Here is a 27,728-nt window from a genome sequence, read left to right as displayed (position 1 = left end):
TATTTTATTTATCAGTTTTTGCTGCATTATTTTATTATTATTATTCTCTCAACACCCCCCCCCCTCCAATATCTCTCCTTTTGCCTCCGTTTCCCAATCCTGCCCCCGCCTCCTCCTTCCGCCCCATCTCGGCCTCCAAAGCCCCCCCCTTTTTTTTTTGAGCGAGCCCCAACCAGCGGTGTCCCCGCCTCATCCCTCCGCGGTGCCCTGCGCAAAGCCTTCCCCCCGGCAACCGCGTCCCCTTCCCTTCCTGCCCGCCTGGCGTTCCCCCTCGCTCCGCCTCCTCTCGGCGTCGCCCTGCCCCGCCGTGGAAGATGGCGCTGAGCGGCCAGGTCGGTGCCTATGGGGGGTGGGGGTGGAGAAAGACTTTGAACCCGGCCTGCTGCCGGCGTGGGGAGGGGTGGTCCCTAGGGGAGAAGGAAGGGGGTCGTGCCTGGGGGTCGGGGGGCAGCAGCAGCAGCACAGCCCCGTGGGGAACGAGGGTGGTTTTGTGGGTGACTGGTGGGGTGGGGTGGGGGGAGGAAGGGAAGTGTTGACCCCCCAACCGACCGACCACGTCCCTGTGGGGTGCTTCAAAGGGGTCTGAAGGCAGGGCTTGGCTATGGGGGGTGGGGAGGCCGGGGGTGGGGTTTGGGGGCACGACCCCTGGGTGGCTATAGGGTGCGTTGCAAGGGAGAGGGTGGGGGCCAGGTGAGCCAAGGGGGGGGAGGGTGATGGTGGTTTGGCCAGGTAAGGAGTTGCCCAAGGAAGGGGGGGGTCTGAAGATCAGGGGGAAAGACAGGGTAGCTTTTGTTAAAAATCAATCCATCAACTTGAAAGGCAGCTTTCTTATAGGGTTATCGTGTATTTAATTATACCCCGGCTTCCCACCCCCACCCCCGGCATAACTCAAGGCAGGTTACAGATTTTAAAAAATTATATGCACCCCACTCCTAAGAAAATAGGAAAAACAGGAATTGAAAGACCACGAAGCATGATATTGCTAAGGGAATCGATTTTGCTATTTGTACGTCAGGTGGGAACACTGTTAGAAACTCAGGTAAAGGTAAAGAGCCATGAGTTCAAATTCCCCGTGAAGCTTGATATCTGCTACATGACCTGAGACCCAGACCACATCCATAGATAAAGGGACCCCTGACCGTTAGGTCCAGTCGCGGACGACTCTGGGGTTGTGGCGCTCATCTCGCTTTATTGGCTGAGGGAGCCAGCGTACAGCTTCCGGGACATGTGGCCAGCATGACTAAGCTGCCTCTGGCGAGCCAGAGCAGCGCACGGAAACGGCGTTTACCTTCCCACCGGAGTGGTACCTATTTATCTACTTGCACTTTGACGTGCTTTCGAACTGCCAAGTTGGCAGGAGCAGGGACCGAGCAATGGGAGCTCACCCTGTCACGGGGATTTGAACCGCCGACCTTCTGATGGGCAAGTCCTAGGTTCTGTGATTTAACCCACAGCGCCACCTGCATTCCAGAAACTCAGGTATATAAGCTAATCACCAAACGGCACTTCAAACCTAGGTGACAGTAGCCACAATGGTATGTCTACGTGCCATTTCCCCACCACCGATGGAGTTTGTTATGATTATTTTATTTCTATACCGTTTTGTGTTTTAAAGAAAAAACTCAAAGCTGTTTGCAACACATTGAAACGTCAGGTAAAACAATCCAGAGTAAAACAAATTCAAGGAAAATATTTGAGACCCTTCTCTTAAGTGACATTTTGCTTTCCCCATATTTACTTACCAATTTATATGGCTGCCCCATAGCAGAAGTACTCTAGGAAGCCAGTGTGGTGTAGTGGTTTGAGTGTCAGACTAGGACCTGGGAGATCGGGGTTCAAATCCCCACTCAGTCATGAGGAGGGCAAACCATGTACTGTTTGGAGGAAAAGGCAACATATAAGCTCTTCTGCTTATCTGCTTAAGAAAGCTGGAGGGCCCAGCCAGATGGAGATGTCAGTCACCAGACTGGCATCTACAGATCTCTACGTGGTTGCAGTTGGACCCGTGCCAGTCGCAAAACACATTTGGTGTCTGGCTAATTTCTAACATTAGCCAGGGTGGAAAATCCTGTAGTGAATAGGAAGCTATCAGGATCGGATGCGGGGGAAGATATTCGAATGCTGGCCTCCGGGGGAAGAGATATAGTTAGAATTTTGTGCTGTGCATAAGCAGGTTTTGTCACTGCTAGTATGTTCAACTCCAGTAGTTATCAGTGTCAGCTCCAGCCTGCCTTACCTAGAACAGAGGTGCTGGAACAGTTTTCTGGTGGTCTACAAGATCTATTCAGCTGGTCTGTGGAAAGGTTGTGGAACAGCTGGGAATAGCTGTACTTGGTTCTGCACTGATTTCTCCCTCATTTGACCAGGGTCTGGTTTTAAAACAGGGCCCTGTTATTTTTTCATAATAGCTTTGACTATGGTACCAGTAGCTGAAGGAATATGTTTTATATTTCTTTATCCATCACGTTAGAAAGGCAAGACTACAGTTATTAAAATACAAGCTGAGTTAGGTATGTGCTTTGATTTATAGAACAAAAAATGTTTATTAAGCAGTCAACTGAGAACCCCCCCCCCCTTCTAGTGATCAATGGAAAAAATAAGCTCATGATCCACTAATCTAGAGAAAACTCTGCCTCCTTTTAATAGCCACAATTCTTTCATTTGCGCAGTCTCAAGAACATACCCTTCAGGGTGTGAACATGGCTCTGTGATCTTCATTTTTTGTCTTTAAGAAACAGCCAGACTGCTTTGGACAAAATTACAGGAGGCGTAAGTATCTTGAGCAATCGCCCCACCACAGGTTACAAAATAAAGATGGAATGAATCTTTGATTCTTAGTTTGGTGCACTAGATATTCCAACAGAACCGCTATCCAGCGATGGGGAAAAAGTGCCATTGAGATTGTCAAAGACAAAAATACATGATTGATCATTTATGTGGATTCCTAAGGCAGCGTACAAGGTGGCATTTACTAGATGCTTTGCTTTATTTCTTAAGCCAAGGTGTGCATTGCATATGTCTCTTGTTTTACCATGTCAGGAACACTGAAGTTCCCTAACTGCTGCATCTCAGGACTTCTTGGCTGTCATGAATGTCCCACAGTGTTTTTGGCCAAATAAGCAAAGCAGGCCACACATTGATATGATTTCTACAATGGTTAGGAAGGAGGTGATGGGGGAGGGAATTAATGATGTCTCCTTTGTTACTGGTGACTCATTCTTTGTTAGCCAGCCTGTTAAGCTGCTCTTCCCCCAACAGCTGATGGATCCTGCTGGCGTCATATCAACCCTACAGATAACTTTTGCTGGTACTGAAGACCTTTGAATAGGGAATTGGCGTGTGTGGTTGACACAATAACACCGATGTAAAACTGACAGCTGAAAAAGGGTGCCTAGAAGCATGAAGTCAATTAAAAGCGAAGGATAAGAAGCTCAGCTGAAAGTTTTTTTTAATTATTATTTATTAGCAGATTTATACCCATCCCTTCTAATGCCTTTACATTGCTCAGGGCAACTAACAGCAAACCAATAAAAACACAAAATCATCTTAAAAGCTAACAACATGCAGTTATTGCATGCTCTAAATTGTACCTTTATTTAGCTTTTTACTGTGCTTCGAAACATAATATTGATGCTTTTTTCATTCTACTGGATGTGCTTGTATTGGAGCAGAAGTTAAAATGTGGCTCATCTGTATTGCTTGCTGATATCCTTGCTAAGAATATAGGATGAGCTTATTTACATTCTTAAGCAGGAGTGCCTTCAAGATTGCGGAACAGAGATTAGTTATATGTTAATTATTTAGAGATCCAAAGTAAGTGCTCTTGATTTGTAAATATAAAATGCATCAGTGGACTAAGAAGATTGTAATGTATTTTTAACTGATTAGCAAGTCTGAAATCCCTACATTAATTGCTTTATATTAAAAATGTATAAATTGTACTTTATCCAGAAATGAATAACACAGACGTAACAATGCGGCAAAAATAGAGGGATAAAGCTAGTCAACCATCTAAAAATATAATAATCTAAAATGCCGTGGCATAGAAAAAAAGTTTTTGCCTGGCACTGAAACCCAGTATTGCATTGGTTCTATGTGTCCTTCGCATGGGAGGGTATTCCATGGTTGGCATGCCACAGCAGAGAAGGCAGTGGAGTGAATTCTCTCTCTCTTTCTTTTTTTCAAAGATTTTATTGATTTTCCACATTTTTAAACAAACAAACAAACAAACACAAATCCTAACTAAACTTAGTCCAATATTAATATCATAGTTAAATGACTTCCTCAAATTCCCTTGACTGAATTCCATTATATATCATTGTAACAGTTTTCCAAAACAGTTTCTCATAAAATTAACTTACTCCTTAACATCTTTCTCTCTTTTCATCTTAACTTTAAACATATTGTTTTGAAATTTCACATATTTAAATCCTTAGCCTATCTGTTATTTTGCAAGTGTTTCTATTTAATTTATCTTAGCATATTTAGATAAATAGTCTTTGAATTTTTTCCATTCTTCCTGCTCCTCCTCCTGGTCACAGATTCTTCCGGTCAGGTTGGCTAGCTCCGAAAGGCCATCATCTTCATCTGCAAATTCCTCCACTGTTTCCCGCGTTTTCCCATTTTTGGCTAATAAAATTCGAGCTGCAGTTGTGGCATACAAAAACAGTCTAACATCTTTTTTGGGCAATTCCAAACCTATTATTCCAAGAAGAAAGGCCTCTGGTTTCTTAACAAATGTATATTTCAACATTTTTTTCAACTCATTATAAATCTTCTCCGAGAAGTCTTTCACCTTGGGACAGGTCCACCACATATGATAGAAGGTACCCTCCTTTTGGAGTGAATTCTCAGTGGAGGGCTGTGCTGTTTTCTCTTCTGCTTAATGTTGGGTTTTTGCATGAAGCACCTGCACTAGAGAGCAATAGGAAGGGGAAGGGAAACCCTGCGTAAGAGTAATACCGCTCTCTACTTCCCCGGGTTCTTTGCATTGGCTGCAGAACTCTGCAAAGCGAGGAGTCAGTGGCTAACAAGTAAAATCAGAATTTATGGACCCTTGCTAAAGGATCAGAAAAAAACTGAATATCTTTCCTTCCAAATATCTAAGAGGCTAAAATATTACTATTTTTCATTAGCAGGGACATGGGGGAGGGTTGGCTGGAAAAGGCAGAAAGCTTCCCCCACCCTGCTAGATATTGCCTAGTTAAGAAATACAGTCAAACCTTGGTTGTCAAATGTAATCCATTTCGGAAGACGATTTGACTTCCGAAATGTTCAAAAACTGAAAGTAGAAGCCTCAATACAATAGAGAAACTCAAAACGGAAGCAGCATCGGACATTCGGTTTCCAAAAATCTTTCAAAAACCAGAGCAGTTACTTCCGGGTTTTCAGCATTTGGGAGCCGGAAGGTACGAGAACAGAGGCGCTTGGGAACCGAGGTTTGACTGTACAGTGATACCTCTGGTTAAGTACTTAATTCATTCCGGAGGTCTGTTCTTAACCTGAAACTGTTCTTAACCTGAAGCACCACTTTAGCTAATGGGGCCTCCTGCTGCCGCTGCACTGTTGCTGCATGATTTCTGTAACCTGAAGCGTATGTAACCTGAGGTACCACTGTATTACTGAAGGTCGTCGTGTTTTTATGTAAACTGCTTATGTTTATTACAGTAAGTAGTATAATATATGTAATAAAATAGAACTAAATAAATAAAAAACCTGCCTATTATGCCAACATTTTTGAACTCTTGCTATTAATGAAAAATGCTAGATCCACACAGTCTAGCTTACAGTAATGGAGAGAGTTCTTTGTGCTTTACAGTTTTTACAGAGCAGGATTATTTTGTCATTTAAATGATAATTAGGGTATTCATTTCCCATTACCTTTGATATCCTTTTCCCGGCAGGCAATTAATGTGCGGTTATGTTCTTCATAGGTTTCGGAAAGGAAGAAGATGCCCAGTAATGCTGTTCTCTTGGAATCCAAATCCTCACCCATCAACCTTCTCAATGAAATGCAGCAGCTGCGTCTCCTAGGACACCTTTGTGATGTGACTGTCAGCGTGGAATATCAAGGGGTCAAGGCAGACTTTGTTGCTCACAAAGCTGTCCTGGCGGCAACCAGCAAGTTTTTTAAAGAGGTGTTTCTCAATGAAAAGTGCATGGACGGACTAAGGACAAATGTACTATTGAACGAGGTCCAGGTAGCGGACTTTGCATCTTTTCTTGAGTTTGTGTATACTGCCAGGGTAGAGGTAGAAGAAGACCGGGTTCAACGCATGCTGGAAATGGCCGAGAAGCTAAAGTGCTTGGACTTGTCGGAAACCTGCTTTCAGCTCAAGAAGCAGATGCTCGAATCGGTGTTGTTGGAGTTGCAGAATTTTTCCGAGTCGCAGGATGCGGCGGAGGACAGCGGTTCCCAGCCAGGCAGCTTGCTTGAGCCAAGGGCAGTCGCTGAGACGCCGGGGGACAACACGGAGCGTGTTGCAGATTCTCCTCTCGGCAGACCCAGGGACGGCGAGGGCCTTGAGGCTCCCGCCGCTAAATTAAAGGAGAAGTTAGACAAGAAGAAAGAAGCCTTGAAGACGTCCTGCGCCAAGATCAGGAGAGCCAGTGGAAGACTGGCTGGCAGAAAGGTGTTTGTGGAGATCCCCAAGAAAAAGTACACGAGGCGTCTTCGAGAGCAGCAAAAGTACGCGGAGGCTGTGGCCGAGGAGAGTCGGCTCTCCAAAGACCGCTGCATCCCTAAGGAAGGGGAGGAGAAGAAAGATGAAGAAGAAGAGGAGAAAGGACAAGTGGTGAGCGTCGTGAAATCTGAAAGCAAAGGGTGCGATGGCGCCGACGACCTGGAGGAAAACCTGACTAAACTGGAGGACGATAAAAAGAACCGTGGCGGCAACTTCACCTGCAGCACCTGCGAGAGAGAGTTCCTGTACGAGAAGAGTTTTCTGAAGCACATCAGGCACAGCCACGGGATCGCGGCCGAAGTCATTTACCGTTGCGAAACCTGCAGCCAGACTTTTGCCAACCGGTGCAACCTCAAAAGCCACGAGCGCCACGTCCACAGCAGCGAGCGCCACTTCCCTTGCGAGCTCTGTGGTAAGAAGTTCAAGAGGAAGAAGGACGTCAAGAGGCACATTCTGCAGGTTCATGAGGGTGGTGGGGAGCGTCATCACTGCCTACAATGTGGAAAGGGTTTGAGCTCCAAAACGGCCTTGCGGCTTCATGAAAGGACACATACAGGCGACAAGCCTTATGGGTGCACAGAGTGTGAGGCTAAGTTTTCTCAGCCTTCGGCACTTAAAACACACATGAGGTATGGACACACTTAACTGGCCTTCTTAGTTAAATCTCTGGGCAAAGAAAGGAAAAGGTAGCGTTCCTCCAAGGTCAAATAAGAAAGCAGGGTTTTATGAGTAGAGTTTACCATATTTTTTGCTCTAGAAGACTCACTTTTTCCCTCCTAAAAAGTAAAGGGAAATGTATGGAGCGAACGCAGGCTGCGCAACTATCCCAGAAGCCAGAACAGCAAGAGGGATTGCTGCTTTCGCTGCGCAGCGATCCCTCTTTCTGTTCTGGCTTCTGAGATTCAGAATATTTTTTTTCTTGTTTTCCTCCTCCAAAAACTAGGTGCGTCTTGTGGTCTGGTGCATCTTATAGAGCGAAAAATACGGTACTCGTGAAATGTTTGGTAGTGTTTGCTCTTTGCTTTCGAAGAAAAAGTTTGAGACTGTCGTGCAGATGGCACCAAATCACAGGCTCGGACTCCTATTGAGTTGCCTTGAAAAGAGTTGGGAGTAAATTGAAGCCTTTAGAGGAGAACTGGGAAAGATAGTCTTGATTTCATCACACCGATACTCAGAATTGTAGTTAAAACAAGTGGCAAAAAAGACTTCAAACAATCCAGTCCTTTGCCAGCTAATTTGGATAAAACGCATTACAGTGGTTCATGATATGAGTCCTTGGGAGTAATAATGGTAACTTGAATGCTTTCTAACTCCACATATAGAGCATTCAAATTCAATGGGAGGTGGCCGGTTCTGGGAATCGAAATTGAATTCTGCAGTCATTGTTTCAGGTGTTACTTGAGCACAAACAGTAGCATAATCCTTTGGTTCCAGACAGGACCTCTCTTTCTCCCACTCATCTTCTGAAACTTTTTGCGGTAGGCTTGACAGCAAAACTTCATCGCTGTTGCTGGGTCAGTTTGCCCCTTGAAAAATTCAACGGCATGTGTGCTCTTCAGCTGGCAATGTCATGGGCAAATATTTTCTCTTGATGAAAGCCAAAGGTCTCCTGAAGCTTTCTCAGGGCTACTTTCAGTGCCCAGCATCATCAAGAAAAGAGCCACAGGGACCTTTGCGGTCTCAAATATCCGGTAGTAGAAGTGGCACTTCTTTGCTAGACAAGAACTTTGAATTCTTTGACTCTATTATTGTTCACTAGATGGGCTTACTGCTTTCAATTCTCCCCACTGTGAAACAGCTTTTGAAACCTGCAGAGTGAGGAATTGAGTCCTTCCCTATGACTTATCTTTCTTTTTAGATAGAACCTGCTGAAAAATATCTTTTGTGTGTGTGCATCTGTGGGATGGGGAGTCTCTATAAAACACAGAAAAGAAACTGGGCTTGCAGGGCCCATAGATACTTCAGGTTCAATTCTTAGTTCAGATATTTGGGATGGAATTCATGTTTGATTAGGAGGGCGAAGTTCCTTCATTGTTATCATGCATCATGTGACAGTAATATTTTTAGTGGTATGTTTTGTAAAAACTGTATGGGCTTGTAGAGGGTGATCTCTAGCCCATCTTTTGGTATGTTGAAAAATTTTGCTGTCTCCTTGAGGAGCCAGGAATATCAACAATTATAGAGCGGTGTTTGGTCCTAGCAGGAAAAAAAACCAGGGTGTGCAGGTAAGCACATAGCTTGTGATTAATTTTATATGCGTTAGTGTTTTAAGTTGAGGGAATGAAATCCAAAAGGTAACTGTTCTAAGGCTTCCACAAGCAAAACATCTCTCTCCTCTGCACACACAGTTTTGAAAGCCAAAATATTTGTGATCCACGGAAACACTTTTGGATCCCTCTCCCCGCCCCGGGGGATCCAGTTTTACTGGAAATACGTTGTCGTTCCTGTTGATCTAAGATTGTAGGTAGCTTTACACAAAACAAGAAAAAAATACATTCTTTAGTATAAATAAGTACAAATAGTATCTGAAAATTACAGCTTTTGTGTTTTAGTCTAATTTAAAGCATCTAATTTTTTGGTTCTGCTTCTATTTTACCTTACTTTCCATTGCCTTACCATTATTTCTGGCTGGGCCCAAAAGACAGCAAACATGCAGGAGACTGCTTTTGTTCAGCTGGGAGCCCCATATACTAGCATATGCTGTGCACTTGGCTTTCGGGGGTGCAGGGGAGAGAGAAAGAATCCCATCCATAGATAGGCAAAGACAATCTCAAGAAAGAAAGTGCCCACCACTAGTTACTGCTTAGTAAAGAGGCAGAACAAGTGACTATGATGAAGTGCTGTAGTTGTGTTGATTTGTATTATTTTCTCATTTCAGAATCCATACTGGTGAAAAGCCTTTCGTTTGTGGCGATTGTGGAGCAAAATTCACGCAGAATCACATGCTGATCTATCATAAAAGATGCCACACAGGTATAAAAGTATTGCTTTTTTTTTGCTTTGTACTCTTTCACTCAGTGTGTCTGATTTCCTGTACATCTGAGAGTTTGGCCACATTGTTCCCAAAGAGCAAGTAATTTGGAACAGGTGCGCAGTTTCTGTCTTCGCTCCAAAGTGTTGCAGGTTTATTCTGTGATGCTACACTGGTGCAATGTAGCCCCTTAGACAATTATTGCTGGACCAGTAGCTGTTAAAAAGAGGTGAGGGGAGAGTTAAAACTGCCATTGCACTGGTTGGTTGAAGTGTACATTGGCTCTCTCGATCCCTATCCTTGTTCCAAATCTTATTGTTAGTGGCTTAAACTAACCACCTTTATTGTGTCCTCTAGGGGAACGACCTTTCATGTGTGAAACGTGTGGGAAGAGCTTTGCCTCTAAGGAGTATCTGAAACACCACAACCGAATCCACACAGGGTCCAAGCCATTTAAATGTGAAGTTTGTTTCCGAACATTTGCACAGAGGAATTCACTGTATCAGCACATAAAAGTTCATACAGGTAGGAAGGCAAAAGGGTCAAGCTGAGGGCGGGGCGGGGAGCCTCCTGTTTGCAAAATTTTGGTGTGAACGCGGGTGGCGCTATGGGTTAAACCACAGAGCCTAGGACTTGCCGATCAGAAGGTCGGCGGTTCAAATCCCTGCGACGGGGTGAGCTCCCGTTGCTCGGTCCCTGCTCCTGCCAACCTAGCAGTTCGAAAGCACGTCAAGGTGCAAGTAGATAAATAGGTACCGCTCCGGCGGGAAGGTAAACGGCATTTCCGTGTGCTGCTCTGGTTTGCCAGAAGTGGCTTAGTCATGCTGGCCACATGACCCGGAAGCTGTGCGCCGGCTCCCTCGGCCAATAAAGCAAGATGAGCGCCGCAACCCAAGTCTGTCACGACTGGACCTAATGGACAGGGGTCCCTTTACCTTTAACTTTAAAAAGAGGGGCTCTTACCAGTTCACTGTATACAGTGGTACCTGGGGTTAAGTACTTAATTCGTTCCGGAGGTCCGTACTTAACCTGAAACTGTTCTTAACCTAAAGCACCACTTTAGCTATTGGGGCCTTCTGCTGCTGCCGCGCCACCAGAGCACGATTTCTGTTCTTATCCTGAAGCAAAGTTCTTAACCTGAAGCACTATTTCTGGGTTAGCGGAGTCTGTAACCTGAAGCGTATGTAACCACTGTACAAACGTTTAGTTTTGCTGGTGATTCTGTTTTATAAAACATATGGTAAAAGCTGATTCGAGAAAGGATTATAATAGATTATAATAGTACATTTACCTTTACCTTACAAAGGTAAAGATCTTGCAGGTGTTCCTTAGTGGTTTCTTCCTTCACTTAAAGGTAAAGTTAAAGGGACCTCTGACCAATAGGTCCAGTTGTGGCCGACTCTGGGGCTGCAGTGCTCATCTCGCTTTATTGGCCGAGGGAGCCGGCGTACAGCTTCCAGGTCATGTGGCCAGCATGACTAAGCCACTTCTGGCAAACCAGAGCAGCGCACTGAAATGCCGTTTACCTTCCCGCTGGAGCGGTACCTATTTATCTACTTGCACTTTGACGTGCTTTCAAACTGCTAGGTTGGCAGGAGCAGGGACTGAGCAACGGGAGCTCACCCCATCATGGGGATTCGAACCGCCGACCTTCTGATTGGCAAGTCCTAGGCTCTGTGGTTTAACCCACAGTGCCACCCGCGTCCCTCTTCCTTCACTTGGTTGCTGTCAAAGTCTGCAAGAGCAGCCCTTTTGCATGCAGTCAAATAGCAATAGTAACCATGTGCTCTGCTTATAGGTGAGCGTCCCTACTGTTGTGATCAGTGCGGCAAACAGTTCACCCAGCTCAATGCCCTGCAACGCCATCATCGGATTCACACAGGGGAGAAACCGTTCATGTGCAACGCTTGTGGCCGGACATTTACCGACAAATCTACTCTTCGGCGGCACACCTCTGTAAGGAAATTTTGATTTTCTGTTTCCTAACAAGCCACGTAACTTAAGGGTGCGGCAGGTTTAGCCCTCCAGATGTTGCTGACTACAACTCCCATCATCCCAGGCTGTTGGGTCACGCTGGCTGCAGCTGGTGAATGGTTTGAGTCCCACAGCACCTAGAAGGCCAGAGGTTCTCTATCCCCGATGTAAATGTGGTAGTTACTGGCAGAGATGGAAAACATTGTGTAAACCCCACATAGCATGGCTCCACCTGAAGTTGGAGCATTGAATTGGGGCGGGTGTCCTCAAACTTGGCCCTCCAGGCCTACAACTCCCATGATCCCTAGCTAGCAGGACTAGTGGTCAGGGATGATGGGAATTGTAGTCTCAAAACATCTGGAGGGCTAAGGTTGAGGAAGCCCGAATTAGAGCCTTAGGTGGCTGGCTGTTTTATGCATAGGGAGTGAGCAGAAACGTTCTTTGGCTAATCCTAAGCTAGGGACGTTCCCATTCTCCTGCATTTAAGAACTGAATTATTTAGTATGGAGATGGCTACCAAATCAGATTTCATGAATGCCTTGGCCTCTGTGCCCTTGCAGAGTTTCGGCATTGACACATTCAAGCAAATATCTGAACATGCCTGTGGTACTTGCCCATCTGCGTGTCAGTTTTTCCATGGTACTCAAGCTGCTGGGAAGTGATTCCTATTAGGGCCTCAGTTGTACACTCTAATTTGTGCAGCCAGAAAGCCCAAAAGCTGTTCCTTGCCTTTATTAAACAGTGAAAACAAGTTACTAATATATAATGAGAAAATGCAGGTTTGGTCTTGCATTTTTGATCTTATTATAAACTCTTCTTGTACTTGTGGTTTTTTTTTTAAAAAAAATCCCTCACTACTTCATAACTTGGGAAGGCTACATCCTCTATTCTGCCTACATTTTAATTGCTCCCAGCCATTGTTTATAAGAGAAACAGGTTTAGGTTGTTGGAGCTAGTAATAATAATAATAATGATTTATAATTGTAATAATTTATTTGTACCCCGCCCATTTGGCTGGGTTTCCCCTCATTGCTGAATATGAACTTGCATGTGTAGTTTTAGATAAAATAAACAAAAATAAAATAAGTCTGAAATGCCTCTCAACTTCATTGGAGGCGCAGAGGTGGCTGCTTCCCTACCTGAGTCCTGGGCAGTGTGGGCTCTGAATCCTTAGACCAGCAGTTTGAGAAGCGGCTCAGGATCGCAATACCTCAAGGACTGCCTCTTTCCATATGAATCTACCTGGACCCTGAGGTCATCTTCTGAGGCCCTCCTTCATGTGCCTCCTCCTCGAGGGCTTTGGAGGGTAGCAACACGAGAACAGGGCCTTCTCTGCAGTGGCTCCCCGTCTGTGGAATGCTCTCCTCAGGGAGGTTTGCCTGGTGCCTTCATTATACATCTTTAGGCGCCAGACAAAAATGTTCCTTTTTAACCAGGCCTTTGGCTGACTTGATCTACATCAAGGGTCAGCAAACATTTTCAGCAGGGGGCCGGTCCACTGTCCTTCAGACCTTGTGGGGTGGCGGACTATATTTTGGGGGAAAAATATGAACTAAATCCTAGGCCCCATAAATAACCCAGAGATGCATTTTATATAAAAGGACACATTCTACTCCTGTAAAAACACCAGACAGGCCTCACAAATAATGCAGAGATGCATTTTATATAAAAGCACACATTCAACTCTTTAGATGATTCCCGGACTGTCCATGGGCCAGATTTAGAAGATGATTGGGCCGGATCCGGCCCCTGGGCCTTAGTTTGCCTACCCATGATTCTTATACCTTTTTTAAAATGCTGGCTCTTTTGGAGGGGAGGGTTATTGGGTTATTGTTGTTGTTTTGATTTTATGTATTTGATATTTTATGTGAACCGCGCTGAGACCTTTGGGTATAGGGCGGTATTGAAATTAAATAAATAAGAGGAAGAAGAATCAGTATTCAGAGCAAATTGAAGTTGCTGTAGACTATAATGTGTGCCAGTGGTGAATTTTGCATGTTTGTGGTTCTCCCCCCCCCCCCCAGATTCATGATAAAAACACACCTTGGAAGTCTTTCCTTGTGGTTGTTGAAGGAGCGTCTAAGAACGATGAGGATCATAAAACAGAGGCAGACTATAACGTGGCTCGTTCCAAAATATCCGAGAAGCTGCTGTCGTTCTCTGAAAACGGGCACTATCAGGGTCTGACGGCTATCCAAGGAAATATGACTGCGCTGCATGAAAATGGAACGTCCGCAGTGACAGACTGCAAATCAAAGGGCGCTGCCGGGTCTCCGGAAACCGCCGTAGCTACAACTTTGCATGATCTCACAGTGTTGCACACCCAGACGGACTCATTTCAGCCTCCACTTTACACTTTGGTGACTATAGAATAGCACTTGCTACAAAGGAGGAAACTCCAGCTGGGGATAATCTCTGAAATACTGTAGTACACAGTATCCATGATCCATGTAAAGAAGAAGAAAGGGTTACTATGGATGATCTTAATATCCTGGATTCTCTCAAAACCATTACGTCTCGAGTTGTCTTTCAACTGAAGGATTCTGTCTCATCCCATTTGTTAAAGAGAAAATTATTCTCTCTTTCGTATGCCGTCTCTGTAATTTTGAAGTAGATTTCAGATTACAGAGTCAGTGCAAAAAAGCGAAGTTTTAATCCAGATTTTTCCTTTCCTTCAGCAGAATGGTTTCTTTGGAGAGATTGTTTTCCCTCTGAAAGGAGACTAGTTCTGTGCTGGTGTTGTTTAAAATCTCTTAATCGACACTGATTTTACACTGTATGGAAACGAACGTGAGATCGTGTAGCGCAATCTCTCTGGGCCCAATATGAAATGCAGTTTTAATAAATTGCTGGTGCTGTGTTTTTAAACATTGGGGCATGCCTGACCCTGTTCTTTCAAGCTCTTGAATAAGTTATTTTGGGAAATGTTTGGAAAACCAGGTTGGTAAAAGTGCTGGAGCTCCACTTCAGTTCATATGCTAAATCCGTACATCAGATAGATTGTTCTACACAACTTGGAAGTGGATTTCAGAGTAGTGTTGCTGGTTTTTGTTCAGAATTTGTGGAGGGATTTCACAAGCTTTTTAAAGTTACTCTATGGTCCAACCTTCCTCCTAAGTACCTGGCACTTGGTGAATCTTTTCTCTGTACTCCTTCCTGTCTCCTCAGTCCCACCTACAAACTCACTGTCTTTTAATGGTCTCACCAGTCTATTCTGTCATATGCACACACACCCAAAGCCACACGTGCATCTTCAGCTTCTGTTATAGAAATACCCTCATTTCCATACATTCCCTGTACAGATAGGACCTTCACAAAGTGTTGCATTTCTAAATTTCTCTTCTTTGCCCAGAGGACCTTAGTATTCTTCCCAGCCTCTTGTGATCCCAGTGCCCCACATATGGCGGTTGTGTGCTGGCCACGAGACAAGGAGTTCTGCCACTTTATAAATTTATTGGCAGCATACTTCTAAAACAAATTGCTCCAAAGTAATGAATGCGGGACTGCAGGTCACATGTTGTGGCTCCCCAGTCCTCTTCCTCTTTGTGCTACGGCTGGTAAAATATTCTATGTTCAGGTTTTCGGCAACGGTTTCATTATCTGGGTGAGTACGCTTCTTGTTTTTGTACTTGCTATAATGTTTGTCCCAAAGGCTACAGAATGTACTGTAAAATTAAAATTATAACCTGAACTGGCATTCAGAGTAATGGCTAGCAGCTGTTTAAAAGCTCATTGAGATTTCCAAGTTCAGCTTCTAAAGGTTTTGCAAAATGTGTTGCATGAGAAGAGAGTACACTTTTAGCAGACATAGTTGGAAGTCGAAGCGAAGCAACTGCCAAAATTTTAAGAAATGCACGTTTCTTTTAAAATGTTGTTTTGTCATAGGGTTGAAGGAAGTGAAGAATTAATTTGTTTTTGCTAAAAACACATCAATACTGTGCCTTCCTACTTTTAAATTCAGGAAAAATGAAGTGCCAAATCCAAAACGTATTTAAGTTCCGACATTCCACTGGATTCCAGCAGAACTTGCTAGTGCAACTGTTAGGAGTAATTGTAATTTATTGACTATGTCACCCAGCCCGTTAAAGCACTGGCTAATGGGATCAGTTTTTCAACCACTCTCTGTGTCCTGAGATAAAATCAAGTTCAGTGTGTTTTAGCTTAGACAGTGTTATAACCGGACCTGGTTTTATAAAACACAACTGAGTATGTTAACTACTTCTTTCAAACTGCTGTGATTTCACTCTCTTTATGGATTCATTTTGATGCATTTTTCCTTTTCAAGAATGATTGCAATGGTAAATTAAGCCTGAGCTTAACAGATCCTTTTAAGTCATGGTCTTCCCTGCTCTGGCTTACCTGTAGGATTGGCCCTGCACCCATTCACAATACTAGTAGTGACAAAGTACTGTTATTTCCAAAGGAAGAGACTTGTTTCAGAAAAGTAATCCAAGTATGTAACAGCAAATTATTTTCTCAAGGTAATGATGGACTCAGTTTGTCAGTGTAAAGTGCTTTGGGTCACTTACTGTTCAAGGCTGATTTACTCCTATAGAAGATCTGATCCTTTTCATGTTGCTGTATGTTTTAGCAAAGTTATACTCTGGGTTCACGCTTGGCCTTTTCTAAAGCTTTTTTCATTAAAAAAATGAATGGTTTTTGTTCAAAATCACTCAGAGGGGGAAAACATCTAGGCTAACTTTGGTACAGGTATCACAAACAGGTAACTTAGGATTCTGCTTTCATATTTTACTTGTTGAAAGGCAATGCAATAAAAGATCAGTCCAACTATTTATCAGTTTTGTTTTGTTTGTAAAACCCCTTAGTAGGAGGTTTTTTTACCATTTACTCCTTGTTTATTTTAATTCACTAGAAGGGGTCTGTTTTAGAAAGACTGGAAGAGCTTATATTTAAATATTTATTTTCTAATCCATGTGTTCCATTTTGACGTTAGAATTTTAACGACCAATTACAAAAGAATTTGTAGTAAATATTTAAATCCTTATGTTAGTAAATATAGGATTTTGGGATTTTTATTTTTACTCTCCAGAGATGTGAAATGGGTTCACTTGTATGAACTGGTAAACCCCATTAAAAGTTTTTTTTCAAATAGTACTGTCTTTGTTGTGACTCTTTTGGGGAGAGAAAACACACTTTACTTGAAGACTGCAGAGTTCTATCATGATATCTCTGCTCACTCCTCTGAATAACAGTAATGTGTGTGCAGAATAAGGTTCGTATTTAACTGATTTATTTCAGCCCCATTAAGATACATAAATACATAACGCAGCATATATAGGTGTGCAAAACCAGGATGAAACATCAATATGGATTAGCTAAACTGCAGAGCTTTCCAAACTGTGTGTCGCGACATGTTAGTGTGTTGGCTGCATGTGTAAGTGTGTTGCACAAACACTCCTCAAGCTCCTCCCAGGGCTGGTAAGGGCCTAGTTTAACCTCCAGTTTGCTAGTAAAACTGAATTACTGTGTCATGAAATGATGCATGTCCAAAAAGTGTGTCATCAACTGGAAAAGTTTGTAAAGGTTGAAGAGTAATCCTAAACATCTGTACCAGTTCTACAAGGTCTTACCCATTCAAGCATCGCGATGGGGTGAGCTCCCGTTGCTCTGTCCCAGCTCCTGCCAACCTAGCAGTCTGAAAGCACACCAGTGCAAGTAGATAAATCGGTACCACTGCAGGGGGAAGGTAAATGGTGTTTCCATGCTCTCTGGCTTCTGTCATGGTGCCCCATTGCACCAGTTTAATCATGCTGGCCTCGTGACCCGGAAGCTGTGGACAAACGCTGGCCCCCCTTGTACTGAAAGCAAGATGAGCGCCGCAACCCCATAGTCACCTTTGACTGCACTTAACCGTCCAGGGGTCCTTTACCTTACTTTTTACTATAAGTCTGTCACAAACATCACACTTCAGATGGCCAAAGCGAACTTCTATAATGTAAATGGAGGCGGGTACAGGTTTACCAACCCTGATATAAAGGACATAAATCTTTTTTGTTTTGTAGCCCTTGGTGAAAACTCACTGGGCAGGTGTTGGGGCTGAATAAAAACACACACATTTTGTTGTTACAGTGGGCAACACACTCTTTAATGACAATTCTCATGATAAAATAGCAACGCAAAAAGCCGAAAGCCTCATATCCAGCCACAGCCCCTGTCAGTTACGGACCAAACCCAGACCCCTGGTGGCTGCAGCCATTATGGTAGTATTTTCCAGCTGTTGAGTCAAGTGCAAAGACAAGACAAAGCTTTGTCATTTCTCCGCATCTTGTTACAAAACAAAGCAGCCCTACAGTGCCTCTACAACATCAGCGATGAATGATTCTGTTACACATTCACTATAGTTTCATAGATTCCTAAACCACAATACTACGTATGAACATACGGTGGCCGTTGGTCTATGTTTACATACAGGAAAATCGGAAATAGCTCCTTACCATCGCGGGTAGTCTGTGATGATTAAAGCAACAGAGGGGAATTTCGTTTGAAACATTTCTTGAGCTAGACAGAGGAAGCTGCAGCTGAAAACCACGAGCCTGGAAATCTGGGCTGGTGCCAAGAGTCAATTATCTGCACACCATCAGGCAGACAATTGATGTGCTTAGCATCAGTCACAGTCTGGGGAGAAGGGGTTGGAGCTGCAGTCCTCTCCACTGGGCCCCCAACCGGTGACTGACACTACAAAATTGACTACACCAACCATGTGATTGTTGACTAAATGCACAGGCAGCGTGGGAAGCCATGGGGTGTGGATGGGGACAGGGACAAGAAGGTTCCTCGTGTGGCAGTGTTTTGATCTGCACCGAATAGTCAGAGGAACTTGCTTTTGTGTGCATATTACCCACACAGAAGCCATTTACTTAAAGTAAGCTCCACTGACAACAAGACTAGTGTGGGGTTTGTGTGTCTTGCGGTAATACCGTAACCTCTTGCAAGGACCGGAAGAAGCACATTTGAACAAGTAACACAACACAGACAAATGATGGTTCAATGCTTGCCTGTAGCGGCGGAAAAGTGTGGTTTTCGGAGACATGATTAAAAAGGGGTGTGCCACAATTTAAAGAACAATTAGGTCTGTCTGAGAAAGAAAAATAGAAATCTACATATATATTTTATTACATTTACAGCTGGTCTTTCTGTGAGGAGGGAACCCCACCTGGGCACTGACTCGCTCCAAACCTTAACTCAGGGCTGCCATACACCTGGAATTTCCTGGACATAGCTGATATTCGTCTGTTGAAAATGGCGTCTCCGCGTTCCATATCCCAAGTATTGTTTTTTTGGCGTTCCCCTCCCCGCCCCCCAAAAAAGGTAAAAATATTTTGGGGGATTTTGCGGACAAAAGCTCAGCAACTCTGCCTCCACCGCTCGCCAGCCCAAATCTCAACAACTTTGCCCAAAAAAAAAAGCTCAAAAACTTTTGTGTCCAGATTTATATGGCAACCCTAGCTGAGCTTCAACAGGTTGCTACATCACATACCTCAAGACTAGGAATGGGAAATGTGATTCTTCCAGATGTTGGTACACAGCCAATTATCAGAGATGACGGATAGCTGGAGTTCAACATCACTTGCAGGGCCACAGGTCCTCCACTCCTACCATAGCCAGACCATGGATATAGTATTTGCACAACCATGCATAGCCTTTGCAAAAAACACTTGTTCATTTCCCACCTAGATAGGAGCCTTTCTCTCCTCTCGCCATCAGCTACTTGGCACTGACCCCCTGCAACCGCTGATCCACGCTTGCATTCCACAAAAGGCCATCTGGCAAAAGCTTGCTGCCGTTTCCCAGCAGAAAGACACAGTGGGTTGGATCCAGACCAGGCTGCTTGCGCTAAAGTCTCCCTGAAATCCAGGTAAAAAGTCAAGTCTTTATTCAATCGAGTCCTTCAATGGGAAGGTAAGTTCTACGAAGCTAGCCTGGAACCAACCTAGCAGGAGGATAGCAGTTAATGGGAAAATCAGTGGCAATGAACTCTTTTGAACAGGTCAACTGATAGCTGAACTGCTAAAGTAGGCCAGTAGCAAATTACTAAGGCTATATACACACACACACACTTTGCAAATTATACAGCAAGCTGGGTTCAGATTTGGGCAGAATGAGACAAGAAGAGTAGACGGCATCCCTCTGCACTGCAGGCGATAGGGGGTGCCATTTATTTTATTTATTTTTAACCCTAGCCCAGCAGGCAGGAAGATTCTAACCCAGGCTGCTGGCTAACACACTTTGCTTACAGAGAATTTATACAGTGGGAAACCCCACCCCTACCTGCAACCGTAAGCCCATTCAATCATGCCATTCCCTTTATTCAGCTGCACCTATAGAGCAGCTCCGGAAAAGCACACTGGCTCGTCTGCTATGGAAAGGCTGACAGCATTTTTCAACCTTGATTTTTTTATTTTGGTAGTTCTACATGCTACAAAGCACACGCCCAGAGACACACATATGCACACGGCATATAGAAAAAGCCACAGGCTTTCCACCAGCACGACTGAAAACGCACCAGAACTCACAATTTCACACACGCGTACATGCACACACTCCTGAAAGAGCAGTCTAACATACATCTCATTTATGACTACCGGTGTGTCATAAACAATATATACACTCATGGATCAAAGGTGTAGAACAGGCATAGGCAAACTCGGCCCTCCAGATGTTTTGGGACTACAACTCCCATCATCCCTGACCACTGGTCCTGTTAGCTAGGGATGATGGGAGTTGTAGTCCCAAAACATCTTGCGGGCCGAGTTTGCCTGTGCCTGGTGTAGAAGCTCCCAGTTTGGAAAAGAAAATGTCGCCACAGAAGGGAGGGGGCGAATCTGTTTGTTAGACACTTTTAAAAATGGTAGTATTCACCCCCCCCTTCCCACCCCTTTTGAAGTGACTCATAGTGTTTATGTTTCTGGACCCCACAACTACCCTGACTGAAACTTCCACAGGGCACCCCCAACACACATAGGTTTGTGTGAAAGCCAGAACTGTATCACCATCACTGCGTACGTTCAGATCTTTTCAGACTACTGATGCGCGTGGATTGCATCAGCGCTGCTGATCATAATTGGTCAAGCAGGAAGAAGCAAGGAAAGAGCAGAGCAAACGCTTCGAGAATTGAACCACCGTCAGTAGTCGCAAATTATGTAACTAACATTTAGAAGAAACCCTTCCGATTCATTCATGTCGTCCAGATAGACAGACGTTCCCCCTGTAAGTCGTGTAATCATTTCGGCTAAGGTCAAATTTGCATTCCAGATGGTTCATACTCTTGCTTGTTTTTGAGCCAGAGGAGGCTTAATATAGATACACTTTGGATCCCTGCATATACTTACAAAGCAGTAAACCCCACTGAAGCCGATGGGACTTGACTCAACAGGAATAGGATTGCAATAGGCAGGGATCACAGATTTTGTCATCTCAGCGTTTGTGACTCGGCCACATTTCCTAAGCAGGAATGGAAATCACACTTAAAACAACACAATTTGATATAATATGTGTCTATTAATGCAAAAGAAATCTCTGAAGGGCCCAAATAAATTTTAGTTGATGAACTCATTTGTCCAAAAATAACCATACTCTTGGAGGGAGACTCACAGTAAGTGTGCCTAAATTTCAGGTTGGCTAGCATTTCATGTCAAAAGACTGGATTTATAAGACACAATGAATAAATTGAGAGAGAAAGTCCAATTGAACACAGGGGGCGTCCTTCTAAGTAAAGATGCCTTGCACTGTATGGCAGCAATCCTATGGACAGTGATGCGGGGAATGCTGATCTCAGAGGGTCTTACTTGCAAGTAAATATGCATAGATCAGGCCGCATTTAGAAGGAAAACAAAAACACGAGGGCTTGAAAATATATATAGTTCATGTCCATAGTTACACCGAACGAGCCACAACAGGGTACTAAACAAGACACCAGTCAGTTAAGCTAGAAGCATAGATCCAAGTATCCCATAATGGTCCTTGGCCACAACACAGTATACTTCAGCAGACATGTCACGTGCCACAAATTGTACTGACAATTCACTTGAGGTCCCCGTCAGTGTCTTCCTGAATGGATTTCTTAATGCGAAGCAACATGGTGGTCAGCCACTGATCCAAGCGAGATATTGAATCAAACTCCTTAACCTAATTGGAAGAGGGTAACATAACCGGTTAGAAAAGCGAGTACAGTTGTACCTTGGATCCCGAACGCCTTGCAGGTCAAACATTTTGGCTCCCAAACGCCGCAAACCCAGAAGTGAGTGTACCAGTTTGCGAATGTTCTTTGGAACCCGAACATCCGACGCGGCTTCCGATTGGTTGCAGGAGGTTCCTGCAGCCAATCGGAAGCCTCGCCTTGCTTTCCAAACGTTTTGGAAGTCGAACGGATTCCGGAACGGATTCCATTCGATTTCCAAGGTACCACTTTACAAAGACAAAGCGCACATATTGTTTTCAATTACCTTATTTTTCGCTCCATAAGACACTTTTTTCCTCTTAAAAACTAAGGGGAAATGTCTGTGTATCTTACGGAGTGAATTTGTGGTCCCTGGAGCTAAACTGCTGGAGTGCGGCACGCTCCTGAGGTGCTCTTTGGGGCTGGCGGGGAAAACCCCGGGTGCCGGCAGAGCAGCCGGGGCTTCCCCCTCCAGCCCGGACAAGCTCTTGCTTAGCCACGCACAGCCTCCCCAGCCCAGGAGAGGCTGCCCACGGCAAAGCCAAGACAGCCAGCGGGATCGTCTTATAAGCGGGTGCGTCTTATTGTCTGATGTGTCTTATAGAGCGAAAATACGGTGTTTTCAGAATATGACCCAAAAGAAAAATATAAGGGTTCTGTGAATCCATCCTGTGTGGCAGTGGGGGCGGGGCACAAGAACTTCCATCTGTGCAACAGGACTTCTTTCCCCTCATGCCCCCCCCCCCAAAATCAGATTTGGGGGACTGGATTTGAGGGGAGTGTGCTTCCTTGGGCCACTGAGATGACTTCATTGGATACAAATCAATGTTATTTTGGTCTTTTGCTCACTAACAAATCATAAATAGATATGAGAAACTAACTCTTTTCAACTATAAAACAACTGCACAGTGTCAGTGGCCTTCCTCGGCCCATGTGCAGGTATAGCTTTGGAGAGTCTAAAAATTGGGAAAGAGGAAGCACAGCGCGTCATGCCTCCCTTTAAGACAGGGAGCAAAAATGTGGCAGGCTTCCTTGCAGCCTTGTATTTAAGCACTTGTCTGTATGCACCTGCAATGAAGAATTCCATGCAGGCAATTGAATGGGCTTCCATGTTTTAAAAGACACATAGATTGGAACAGATTACAAGTCAGTCATGACTCAGCTCAAGTCCCACTGATTCATTGAACTAATTCTATACAACAGGCATGGCCAACTTCAAGTAGGCTGTGATCTACTATCCAGTATCAAAAGCTGGCAGTGATCTACTGTACCACACTCTCCCATTGTCATTCTTCAACTTAAGCATCTTATATTTGGCTGAGCTTATGATAAAAATAATAACAAATGATAGTCGCTTCCATAAAACCTGAAAAGTTCGTTATAAATCAATATATTTTTTAAAAAATACCTGTTTTGTATACTTGTAATTGTGTGCTTCTATAATACTTAAAGAAAATAACATTAAGGACAGGGACTTCCATAATCAGAACATGATGCACAGACTGTGGTTCACAAAAGCTTGTGCCATAATAGATGTGTTAAGTCTTTAAAGTACCCCAGGACTCTTGCTGTTTTTCAAATGAGTCAGGAGCACATGTCAACCACAGCGGCTTCCCCCGTAGTTTGAAAGAGAAATTGGGTAAACTCAACGGCAGAGTTGACAGCCTTCAAGCACCACCTTAAGAACTGGGCAAAATCTGTAGAAGCCCTTTCTCCTGGATCCAACCAACCCCTTCCTTTTGAGTAAACCCAAATCAGGCCTTTCTCTCTCCGAGGAGCCAGCGCGCCTAGCGTCTCCGTCTGTGTACGTCTGCGCCTCCCTGCTCTCACCTTGCGCCCACTCGCTTCTCCTCCTGCCTTTGTTGTGTGCCTGCGTCTTTCATGCCCAACTTTGGAACCATCGCCATTCTGGCTGGCAAGGAGCATGCTTGGAGAGGAGCTGGGCTTGTGGGGGTGGGCAGAAGAAGGCTTTTCTCTCCCGGCCTGTGATCGACAGAAATCAATCCAGCGACTGACCAGTCGATCGCAATCAATGCGTTGGACATGTCTGCTATACAATTACCGTATTTTTCGCTCTATAAGACGCACTTTTCCCCTCCTAAAAAGTAAAGGGAAATGTGTGTGTGTGTTATGGAGCGAATGCAGGCGGGAGACTCTGCTCAGCGCTCCCTTTAAAGTGCCGCGTGGGACGTGTGTGTAGCTCTTGGGGGCTTTTCCCTGAGGACAACCCTTCTCCCTCCTTGGGAAAATGCTCCCAAGGGGAGAAGAGCTCGTGGAAGAAGATTGGACGAAATTTAAAATTTATCTACAGAAACATTGTAAAATTTTTGAATGTTGATGACATTGAAATGACCTGAAGGGGTTCTAGCAACAAGGCAAAATGTAAAATGGGATTGATAATTGATAAGTTAAATTGGAGATGAATTTGCTGAACCAAATTTTTTAAAAAAGGGATACAAAAAAGGGAGGCGTGAGGCAGTCAGGAGAATAAGTTAACAAAAGATGAGAATTTAAAAAAGAGGGAGTTTTGTTTTTATGTGTTTTCTCGTCCCTTTTTCTTTTTTTTCTTCCTTTATGTGCTTAATGTCTGTATTTTTGGTATTTTGTGATTCTGTATTTTTCTGTTTTTGTATTTTTTTTCTGAATCACTTTATTGATAAAACTTAATAAAATATTATTATTTTTTTAAAAAAAGAAAAGCTCCCAAGAGCCGCACACATGCTCCGCGTGCTCTTTAAAGGGAGCGCAGTTCTTGGGGGAGCCTTAGCCGCATGCAGCCTCTCCTGGGCAGGGGGATGAAGGCTCCCCCTGCTTGGGAGAGGCTATGCGGCTATCCCATAAACCAGGACAGCAAGTGGGATCGCTGCACAGTGATCCTGCTTGCTGTCCTGCCTTCTGGGATTCAGAATTTTTTTCCCCTTGTTTTCCTCTTCCAAAAACTTGGTGCATCTTGTGGTCTGGTGCGTCTTATAGAGAGAAAAATACGGTGCCTGAAAATGCACTCCACTGAACACCCACACAATACATTTAAAAGAGCACTGCTCCCCCCAGAGCTGTAGTTTACACCTCAGAGAGCTATAATTTCCAGCACCCTTAACAAGCTACAGTTCCCAGGGTCCTCTGGTGAAAAGCCGTGTGCTTTAAATGTATGGTGTGTAGGTAACGGAAGTGACCGCCTAAGATTGTACTCTTAATCTGGAACCAACTTGGTGTCTCTGTTGCTTCGAATGCGCTGTGGTTACAACAGTGCTGGCTATTTTACTTTTTTTTTAAGTTGGCCCTATGAAACCTGCCCCGTGTCCAAGTAAAACAGAAGTCTACTTACCGCTTCAGTGTAAGCTTCACAGTTTTGTTCCTCGTGAGCTTCCAGTAATTTCTAGCAGGACGACATGAACAGATTAAACACAAGAAGTGACAATGTTACTGCATCTCTCAAGGAAGACGGACTTGTTAAGTAATCCTGTTTGCGCTCTGTAAAACTGAAATAGGCCTTTCGCAACTTGAAGGTGTTTTAAAAACTACCAGGTAATGTATCCCTTCAATTTAGCAATAACCTGTTACAGTGGTACCTCGGGTTAAGTACTTAATTCGTTCCGGAGGTCCGTACTTAACCTGAAACTGTTCTTAACCTGAAGCACCACTTTAGCTAATGAGGCCTCCTGCTGCCACTGCGCCACCAGAGCACGATTTCTGTTCTTATCCTGAAGTGAAGTTCTTAACCTGAAGCACTATTTCTGGGTTAGCGGAGTCTGTAACCTGAAGTGTATGTAACCTGAAGCATATGTAACCTGAGGCACCACTGTATATACACAGCTGTTTATCCCAAGACTACGCTGGATATGAAGGGCTGGATGGGGTGCCTGCATAAGCACCCATCATCACAGCGATTGTGACCTCATAGTCAGGCAGAGACATGTGGGAAGTTGAAGTGTCAGAAAATATTTACATGGCGCTGTGGTCCCCATCCCTAGGAACTAGGTCTATCTATGTCAGGGAAAGAAAGCTGTCTTGTTCTGCATCAGAACTTTGGGTGATCTAGCACAGTACCAACTACAAATGTAAAGGCCTTGGGGGAAACCCAGAAAATTTGAAAGGAAAAAAATCCAAGTATTCCCACCCCCCTCAATTTTCCAGAAACAAATAGGGGAAAGACGGAAATATGGGGGGAGGGGGAATTGTGTCCTTCCCAGCTTTTTGTTTTTTTAATTTTTTTACTTATGATTTTCAATTTTATACATTTCAATAATTTTACACTCAATTAAACATTTCGATGCTCGACTTCCTTCCCCCCTCTTTCTGCGGTTCCTTAAATTTATTTTTTATATTTTCTGCATATTCCAAATTAACTTATTCATTTATTCATCTACCTTTAATGTACACTCTTATCAAGCTGCAGGTTATTACAATAATCCCACCAACTTATCTGTTTACAGTTTGTAAATATTCAATGAACCATTTCCATTCTTTTATAAAAAGTTTGTCAGCTTGATTTCTTTTTTCCCCAGTAAGTTTCGCCATTTCTGCATATTCCATAAGTTTTTGTATCCATTCTTCTTTCGTCGGGACTTCTTTCCATTTGGGGGCAAATAGCATTCTTGCTGCCGTAGTCGCATAGATGAATAAATTTCTATGCAGTTTGAGTAGTTCTGTCCCTATATTTCCCAAAATTATAATTTCTTCTTTCTAGACCTTCACATCTCTAGTCCTGCTCAGAGTGCCTCCTCCAAGGTTTCAGACACGAGTCTTTCCCAGCCTACCTGGAAATTCCAGGAACTGAACCTCAAAACCTTCTGCATGCAAAACATATTCTCTTCCACTGAGATGTGGCTCAGAAAGATGATGTTGGGGGGAGAGTCAAGGGATGAAGGGAAGAAGGGAAGAAGACTATCAAAAATGTGGGCTGAAGTGGTACCCCGATCAGGAGGAGAGTCTATAATAAGCTTGGAAAGGGCATACTGATTGTGGCGTTTGCCTGTTCATTTAGAAAATGTTTGAACAGGGGGGAGAGATAGGGTTAAAAATATAGACCAATAGGAAAGCCAGAGGCGGAGCCTATCTGTGTATAAAAGGGCTTAGCCCGAGGTTTGAGTGAGTTGTTGTTGAGAGTTGTTGGTGGGTAGTTGGTTGGTTTTAGTGGGTTGACTGGTTAGGAAAGGCAGTTAGAGAAGCAGTTGGTAGGCAGTTGGTAATAGAGAGACAGTTAGGGCAGTGGGTTCTTGCGTGAGGGGAGGTAGAAGAGATAGAGGAAAATAAGACTAAGAAAGTAAAGAGCAACAACGTTTGGAATGCCATAAAAGTTAGTTTGTGTCTGAAATAAAATACACTCTTCTTTATTAATTGAGAACCTGGCTGAGACTGAAGGGATTTTACCAGGGAGGACCTGGTTGGTGGCAGCGGATTAGTGGTGTACGGGTCAATAGTCCGTGAGACGACCGGGGGCTCCGTACGACCACCACACTGATAAACAAAGGCCTACTTGTGAGTATCAGAGTGGAAGAGGAAATGAATGTAGCTTGGAGATCTGTTTACAAGGCCTAGTATTTAAGCCCTTGAAGCCATAGAAAACAAGCAGACATGGAAGGGAAGCCCCTTCTTTGCACCCAGCACAGAAATGTTGCAAGCCACTAGAAGAAGTCCCTAGCAGGCTAGCAAAACCATTTTTGAGGCTAGCAAATGTGGTAGGTTTATTCAAAAGGAGTGAGGAGGAAAGATCTCCGGAGCTTCTCCAGAGCCAAAGGAAGCACAGAAGTGAGGAGGAGGAGAAACACAGACCCCTTCCCCTCTTTCTGAGGCTGGGGTGGGGAATCTTGAGCCTGCCAGATCAAAATGGGACTACAACTCCCATCAGCCCCAGCCAGCCTGGCCGATGGTCAGTAATGGCGGGAGTTGTAGTTGAATGGCATTTGCACCCCCTCCCACCCTG

The 27,728-nt window shown here is 44.1% G+C and overlaps 2 protein-coding genes across 3 annotated transcripts in view; one reads left to right on the top strand and one right to left on the bottom strand.

Moving 5' to 3' along the window:
• The first annotated feature begins 216 nt into the window (after positions 1 to 216).
• On the top strand, positions 217 to 18,942 carry LOC309528748 (GDNF-inducible zinc finger protein 1-like). Its single transcript, XM_082216369.1, has 6 exons — positions 217 to 332; positions 5,934 to 7,312; positions 9,562 to 9,656; positions 10,012 to 10,179; positions 11,453 to 11,610; positions 13,653 to 18,942. The coding sequence occupies exons 1-6, from the start codon at positions 315 to 317 to the stop codon at positions 14,001 to 14,003; spliced, it is 2,169 nt and encodes a 722-aa protein (XP_082072495.1). The 5' UTR covers positions 217 to 314; the 3' UTR covers positions 14,004 to 18,942.
• Positions 17,705 to 27,728, bottom strand: part of LOC309528796 (beta-soluble NSF attachment protein) — a 26,119-nt gene continuing 16,095 nt past the window's right edge. Inside the window, exons 10-12 of one of the 2 annotated variants that reach the window (XM_082216484.1) lie at positions 25,131 to 25,181; positions 21,667 to 21,774; positions 17,705 to 21,090 (exon numbers count right to left, since the gene is read on the bottom strand). In XM_082216484.1, coding sequence (XP_082072610.1) covers positions 21,670 to 21,774; positions 25,131 to 25,181 — 156 coding nt within the window. In that variant the 3' untranslated portion in view covers positions 17,705 to 21,090; positions 21,667 to 21,669. Of the gene's footprint in view, positions 21,091 to 21,493; positions 21,775 to 25,130; positions 25,182 to 27,728 lie in introns of those variants that run through there. The other variant, XM_082216483.1, reaches the window with a different exon arrangement.

This window comes from Podarcis vaucheri (genome assembly GCF_965113315.1).
Source record: "Podarcis vaucheri genome assembly, chromosome: 3".
Lineage (NCBI taxonomy): Eukaryota > Metazoa > Chordata > Lepidosauria > Squamata > Lacertidae > Podarcis > Podarcis vaucheri.
Note: the sequence above shows the minus strand (reverse complement) of the source record. Positions and strands in the feature narration are given on the sequence as shown.